We start from the raw sequence: 7,830 nt of genomic DNA on the forward strand, positions 1-7,830 counted from the left end.
ATCCTTAGAAAAAAAATTGTCTCTCTTCTCTCTCTCTATCCTCCTCCTTCTGATAAATTGATATCAGTTTCTGCTATGATGATGGAACACTCCGTCTAAAACGAATGCGCTGTATTATCATTATTATGATATTTGATTGTTCCAGGCAATCAAAGTGTTCACTAGGACAGATCTTCCGGTGCGGATGGCTGGCGTAGTGGTCCGGGCACCTAGGCTCATTGCAGTCAGACAGCGTGTGGCGGGATCGAGTCCCGATCCCGTCGACCAGGGGCGCAGATTTATGCGCTGTTGGGTGCGCAATGCACGCACGCAGCGCACATTTTTGCGGGGGCTCACAACACCTCTGCTGCAAGGCGATGTGAGCTTGTAGATCGGCTAATTTCACAACATTTATCTGTGGAACCGAGTCAAACTAAATGTTATGCCTCAACTCCTACAATTCCAAGTGCTTATCAGGGTGGCGGGTCCCCAGTTCAAATATGATTATTTTGGGGTGTCCCCAGTTCAAATATGATTATTTTGGGGGGTCCCCAGTTTAAATATGATTATTTTGGGGGGTCCCCAGTTCAAATATGATTTGAGAACCACTGCCTTAGTGAGTGGAGTGTTGTTCGAGGTCAAAGCTGTGGGAAATGGTGCACAGTCAAATCCTCAGTGTACATGTAACCAAATGGACCTGTAGATTTGGCACAGAAATCCCATGTTTCTTTTTAACCCTTACTTTCCCTTTGTATGTGCATGCAGCACCCATGCTCCTTTTCAATGTAGCTCTGCCCTGCTAGCTAGCTTGGTTCATTGTTAGTAAGTGCCAGTAGATGATTGCGTGACCACTGTTCAGCTGTGCATTTAACAAAGCATTGTGTTTGTGAATGTCTGTATACGCATTGTGCATGCAGACACTGTGCATGTTTTACATGAAACCTACGCAAACGGTAAAGAGAGGTAGTGATGGACAAAAGTAAATCGAGTCCAACTATTATTATTTTTTTTTAAAAGAATCTGGAAAATCTTTCAATACAGCAATGTGTTCATATTAAAAAGAACATGTACTTTGTACTTTTGAATACTTAAAGCAAGTACTCTGTACTTTAACTCAAGCACACATTTGACTTTCACGTGTAGTTGAGTAGGCTAATATTTGACCAGGAGTATCTATACTTTGACTCTGGGGTTGAGTACTTTGTCCACCACTGGCTATCTACTGACAGCTGCTGTCTGGACCATGTCTCCTTCTTTACACACAGCAGATTGTTGACCTCGGTTGGATTGACCCATTTATATAATGTCTGAATCACTAATACATAACTGAATTAGGAGCGAAGGAAAGGAGACAAAGAATACCTGACCTTTGCCCCTGTAACACGGTTGGTCAGAGATGTGGCACAGAAATCCCATGTTTATTTTTTAACCCTTACTTTCCCTTTGTATATGTGCATGCAGCACCCATTCTCCTTTTCAATGTGCTCTGCCCTGATAGCTAGCTTGGTCCATTTTTAGGAAAGTTGCTGTAGGATTTGAATCTGTACACACATGCACACTGGCACGCACGTGCACCACGCTCACACACACACACACACACACACACACACACACACACACACACACACACACACACACACACACACACACACACACACACACACACACACACACACACACACACACACACAATTCAAATGTGGATTAGAATGTGTAAAATATTCATGATTTGAATGTGAACTTTGGTGAATCAACCTTAATAATTTCAAGGAACACCAGTTTGATATGCGTTATACGCACGAATGTATAGGATCTCTCTTCTTAGGATAAGAAGAATGACTGATGTTGGTCTATTATAGGATCTCTCTCTTTTGGACTGTATAGCCCATTATGAGTGTTCAAAACATCTGAAATGTATTCATTTTATTGTACTGTACTGTCCGAGAAGATTTGCGTGTTCTAAAACAAAAAGAATAAAAACAAAGTATAAAAAAAAGAATAAGATAAGAAGAGACACAATTTAAAGTACATTTGGCCACGACTGGTGAGAAATGAGTCAGCGATTTAGTAGGCTATGGGTCAATCTTGATATCAGAATCTACAATCGAGCTTTCCAAGAATGTGCGCGCAGGTGTGGATGCGTGCATGTGATTTGGCGCTTTTCCAACTACATGCAGGGTCCCCAGTCCCCTTTTCTATGTGGATCCTGAGATCCACATCCTTTCCTAGTTAATCTTCTAGATCAGTTCTCCGCTGTGCTGTACGGTACACTCCTTCAGACAGCGAGGTGCCACTGGATGGGTGTTTACTGTTCAGTGGGTGAATTTGAAAACAATGATTGGATATATGACTACAGCCTGTCCCCAAGGTTGTCATAGTTTTCCGTTTTGCTTACATTTTATTTTAATTTCATTTTGGCATTTTGTTTAGTTTTAATTAGTTTAGATTTGCTAGATTAGTTTAGATTTTGTTTTTTGAGAAAACTAAGTTTTGTTAGAAATGTTCATTCAGACTATAGTAGCTCTTGTATAGTGACTACGAAGGGTAACCCAGACCCTTTCAAGAACCTGTGAAGTTCTGTGACTGTTTTTTCTGTGACTTTTTTTTGTTTGTTTACGTTTATAACCAGAACCGTTACTCGTAGCACTGAAACGCTTCGTGATCTTGTAGATTGGCTATTTTAGTGTAAGTTCTGAATTCTGTGTTCCCAGAACTCAGGGTTCGTACTGCACCTCCTGAGCAGCAAATTAGGTTCTGAGAACCCTATCTGAAATCTATCCTATCTATCTATCATATCTCTGCTGTCCGGCAGAAACCAGCTAACTCCAAAATGTTCATTTTTCAGGAAATGACAAAAACAAAACAAAAAGTGGAGTTAGGAGGTTTGGTTCAACATTGATAAGAACAGCTGAATGGACCTCCAAACTCACAATGAGGTTTTAGGTCAAAAGGGGGTGGAGCCTGGAGTCAGCAAAACCAGCTAACCCCACCCCTTTTTGGTGGAGTTAGCTAGTTTAACAGAAAGTTTGAGGATCCAATGGAGTTAGCTGGTTTTGTCAGAAGCACTTTTTAATACTTTTTATTGGTTCAATATTTTTTTAATCAACACACAGACGTAAAGGGTGTTCAATAGCACTGATTTATGGAAAAAAAATGCAAAAGCGGAAAAATTGAGTTAGCTGGTTTCTGCCGGACAGCAACGATAGCTATCTATCTATCTATCTATCATATGCTGCATGGAAACGTATCTAGAACCTGTGAAATACGTTACACACCACGGTATCTTAGTTCTTGTGGCCGAAAAGAGACATAAAACTAAGGACATTAGTTAGTTAGTTTTTGTAAAGCCTTATTTTCATTTCATTTATTTCAGTCAACTAAAATGTTTTTGTTTTGTATTATTATTTTTAGCTAGTTTCAGTTAACTATAATAACCTTGCCTGTCACTGGAGGAGCAGATGTCACGTTCCAAGGCCACTGAGATGTGGATCAGAAGAGTCTCCGGACCCCCTCCACTCCCACCTACATGACCTCCATAGGCTGATACTGAACGTGACATAGGTACTGTATCATATCAGAGGCCATGAAGTCAAAGATATGGCACACGGATGGATAGAGTGATGCAAGCCAAATGACACAGGTTATCTAAAAAGGGCACACACACACACACACACACACACACACACACACACACACACACACACACACACACACACACACACACACACACACACACACACACACACACACACACACACACACAAATGCATAGTGCGTTTAACCCTTACTATTTGTCCTTTCTCTGTTGACATTCCTTTATGTTCTGATCACGTGGGCGCTTTAGTCTACCTCTGGTCATGCTATCCTCCTATAATTTGAGTAACCTCTGTCCGTTTGTCTGTAGTGGTGTAGTGGTGAATGTAGTGGTGAAGCTACCCGGTTCTCCTCAGTGGCTGGAGCAATTGCTCTGATTTTGCACACAGCCATTGACCATTACCATCTGAACTTAACTGTGAAGCCCGTTTTTCAATTTCATCAAATCTCAGCTTCTTATTAGCGTTTATGTGTGAAAGAATGTCGCCTCCCGGGTTGCCAGATCATGTGCGCATATCCCCCCACGGATGCGTCGACCGGGTATGGTCTAGTGTATATAATTTATATAGGAACAATAGCAACAGTATAGTTTCAGTTTTTTGGCGTGCGTGTGTGTGTGTGTATGTGTGTGTGTGTGTGTGTGCGCATGTGTGCGTGCGTGCGTGCGTGCATGTGTGCGCGCGTGTTCACACTGGCCCCATCCAAGGGAATGACTGCATGGTGTTCTGTAAACATAACGTCACTTCTGAAAAATAGAGAAAAAAGACAGAAAGAGAGATATGGGTTGGGTGGGGGTCAAGTCTCCCCCTCTATCTATTTATGTCCTCTATCTATCATTAACCTATCTATCTCTTCTACTGTCTCTCTTCTCCCGATCCCCCTCCCCTCCCTCTCCTTCCCCATCTCTCTCTCTCTCTCTCCGGGGACAGGGGCCCGGCTATAAAGAGGAGGTCCCTGCTCCACTCCCAGCGCCACAGCTGAGGTTGCAGGTTGTAGTGATCTGACAAGAAAGAGAGCGAGAGTTCACTTTGGATTCACCTCATCCACAGCTTTACTCGTCTCTTAACTCCAACAGACCTGAGACCAGTCTAGGGTGCAGCGATTGCTTGTTCTGAGACCTGAGGGCAGATCAGAGCTGCAGCAATCTTTAGAGACATTATTAGACAGATCGCAGGACAGCTCATCATTTGTCCAAAGCTGCTTCTTCTTTTAAGTTGGAATAGCAGTGATAGGTTGAAATCAGTTGAATCAAGTGTTAGTGCCTCAAAGCAAACTTTGATCAGTGACTGACCGATAATAAAATTACACTTAAGACTCATTGATTGATCCCTTGATCTAAGTGTACCTTGCCGGTGCTGCCAGACAGGCTTAAAGGCTGAAGAACAAGACGTTTTGGACACTGGGTTCAGGAGTCGAGACTTGTCGTGTCCATACAACTCTCTGGATTAGTCTGCCATTGGTTCAAGATGCAACAGCAAAGCTTCTTTGTGAGGAGGATGGCAGTGGTGGCTCTCAGCCTGCTCATTCTGATGGCAGCTCAACAGGTGGGTTGATTTCAATACTGACTGTAGTACTTTTTAAAGTGAATAGATTTTATTTTTTTCCACATAAATGCAGTATGTATGTTTTCTGTTTGTGCACACACCACATCATTATGTTCTGTGCTTGGGTCTGGTTTGAACCATGATTTGCATTGCATGTCATGTCCTCTCTCAGCCTAGAAATGGAGAAATACCGGTATAGTCCTGAAAAAGAATACCTCAAGACCAATTCATATTTCATTGCAGTGATACAAAGCTGTAAATTATGAAACTAGAACGAATAACAGCTAAGATAAAGCTAATAGCAGTAATAGCCATGTCATCGATTAGTAATGAATATATTACTAGTGTTGTCCCATCACGTAAATGATGTCTATATTTTAATGCTCCAACACTGCGAAGGTACAGTACTGTGTACTCATACAAATCCTCAGTGTTAATTTAACTCTGAGAGTGAAAATAGACTCATATGGGTGCCTGAATAGACTCAAATGCGTGCACGGACCATTATGCTCCTAGTGAACGCAAGGACCCGGGTTCAAGTCCAAACCCCATATTGTCTAGCACGTCTTTCTCTGTGCTCTTTGTTTACTGTCTCTCTCTCCTATCTGAAATAAATCATAAAATGCTCTCTTTCTGAGCCAAAATACAGTATATTTCTGTTCTACTCTCATACAGAGCATACAAAATGGAATTTCCTCTCTCTCCATTAAATACACCTGATGAAACCTACAATGCTAATGTAATCCTAACACAGTCATGGTGAACAAGGAGAGACGCTTGACACACATAAAATAACAGTGTACAGTATGCTGTGTAAACCAATGCAAGTCTGAAGGAAAAATCATTATCTGGACTTCTGAGCAATATTGTGATATCCACTGTTTTGTCATTGTTAAGACAAGAAGTTTGATTGTTTACTTACTTCATTTGTTAGGCAGTTTTGTTTTAATAAGAGAGAGACGGGACGCAGGGGACAGAGTGTCTGTCTGTCTGTCTGTCTGTCTGTCTGTCTGTCTGTCTGTCTGTCTGTCTACCATCAGCTATTCTATGCCAGTCTTACTCTACAGTATGTATGTCATCCATATATGTAATGTATGCACTTTTATGTTCCAGGCGTGTGCGGCTCCAGTCCAGTCTCATGACGTGGACCAGTCCAGTTCACAGCAGGCTGCTGGATCTGTGGCGGACCAGAGCCTTCACACCCCGAGGAGAGTGGCCCGTATGACACCTCTGTGGAGAATCATGACCAAGCCATTGAACGCACACTGCAAGGACAACATGGAGTGCTCCACTAGTCTCTGCAGGTAACTGGAATATACTCACTACAGTATAATATTCATTATGGTACTTCCTACGCAGTCTGATATGATACCTTATAGTGCAAGTTTCAAGTTAGTCATTTTCAGTAATTGCATGGAGTGCGAACTCTTTTTATATCGATACAGTACGATATATAAGTCAAAATACATGCAGCCTCTGAGAATGGTAATACAATACTGGGCATGTCAAATGAACATATACAGTATAGTATGTATGCAGATTATTTCGTATTCGTACACATGACATGCTACCTCAGCCGACTAAGTTCATGAATGATTACATCTGTGGGGAAATGGTACCTTTAACACACACACACACACACACACACACACACACACACACACACACACACACACACACACACACACACACACACACACACACACACACACACACACACACACACACACATATACTATACTATAGGAACAAAACTAAAAACTCTCCTTTCCTCTCCTCTCCTCAGGAATGGTTTCTGCCGGTCTGCCTTCGAACCAGCGAAGTACTAGTTTGAGAGACAGAGAGAGAAAGAGAGAGACACAGACAGAGACCCTACAATGCTACAATGACAGGGTTTACATGCACAATGATATTCTTCTGAACAATTCTTCAGGACAATCAATATTAATCATTTGTTTCATATACCGTATGTGTTGATATGTAAACACCAAATCCATATCTATATACACATTCCCGCTAATTCTAAAACACCATATCCATATCTATATACACATTCCGGCTAATTCTCTGTGCATGTAAACACGGTCAGCAGTGTCTATGAAGTTACTCTCCTTCTCTGAGTAAAAGATGACACCAGCCTTCATCAAAGACAACTTCAGGGATTTCAGCCGCACCAAAGAATCTCTGTGGTGGCCATCTGTCTTGTCGTCTACGGGTCAGAAAACAGACACTTTACAGATCTGGGTACCTTTATTTTTTCCAAGATCTCTTTTTTGTAATGTTTTTTTATATACCATAGAACCAAAAAGGTGCAAGCAAATCTCAGCAGATACTTCCAGTTAAAAATCTAAACTAGAGATTTTCCACCAAAAGCTATTGATTTAAACTAATACTAAATACTTGAATTATTATATGAATGATATATGTTTTTTTTTGTTTAGTTTATTTTAAAGTAAAAGCTGTCAGCCAAAAGCTGACATTGTTGACAATTCTGGCTAGCTAATGTATCCTTGAACCTTAGCCCACAATAGATAGTGTATAAATAAGTAGGTTATTTAAACTCCCTGAGGTTTATCTAAGATACATTTACATTGTTGGTTTCAAGCAGTTCACCAGATCACGTTTTAGACCCGACAAAAGAGTCTGACACCAAAATGATGCTCCCATCTTGAAATGCCATGTCTGTTAGAGAAGTTCTTAAGATGGCTCACAA

General features: G+C 41.3%; 1 protein-coding gene across 1 annotated transcript; it reads left to right on the forward strand.

The window, feature by feature from the left end:
• Positions 1-4,572: 4,572 nt before the first annotated feature.
• Positions 4,573-7,106, forward strand: leap2 (liver-expressed antimicrobial peptide 2). Its single transcript, XM_084042599.1, has 3 exons — positions 4,573-5,117; positions 6,231-6,421; positions 6,904-7,106. Exons 1-3 carry the CDS (start codon positions 5,040-5,042, stop codon positions 6,944-6,946), a joined length of 312 nt encoding a protein of 103 aa, XP_083898725.1. The 5' UTR covers positions 4,573-5,039; the 3' UTR covers positions 6,947-7,106.
• Positions 7,107-7,830: the final 724 nt, after the last annotated feature.

The sequence above is a fragment of the Gymnoscopelus microlampas genome (assembly GCF_963454915.1).
Source record: "Gymnoscopelus microlampas genome assembly, chromosome: 19".
Taxonomy (NCBI): Eukaryota; Metazoa; Chordata; class Actinopteri; order Myctophiformes; family Myctophidae; genus Gymnoscopelus; species Gymnoscopelus microlampas.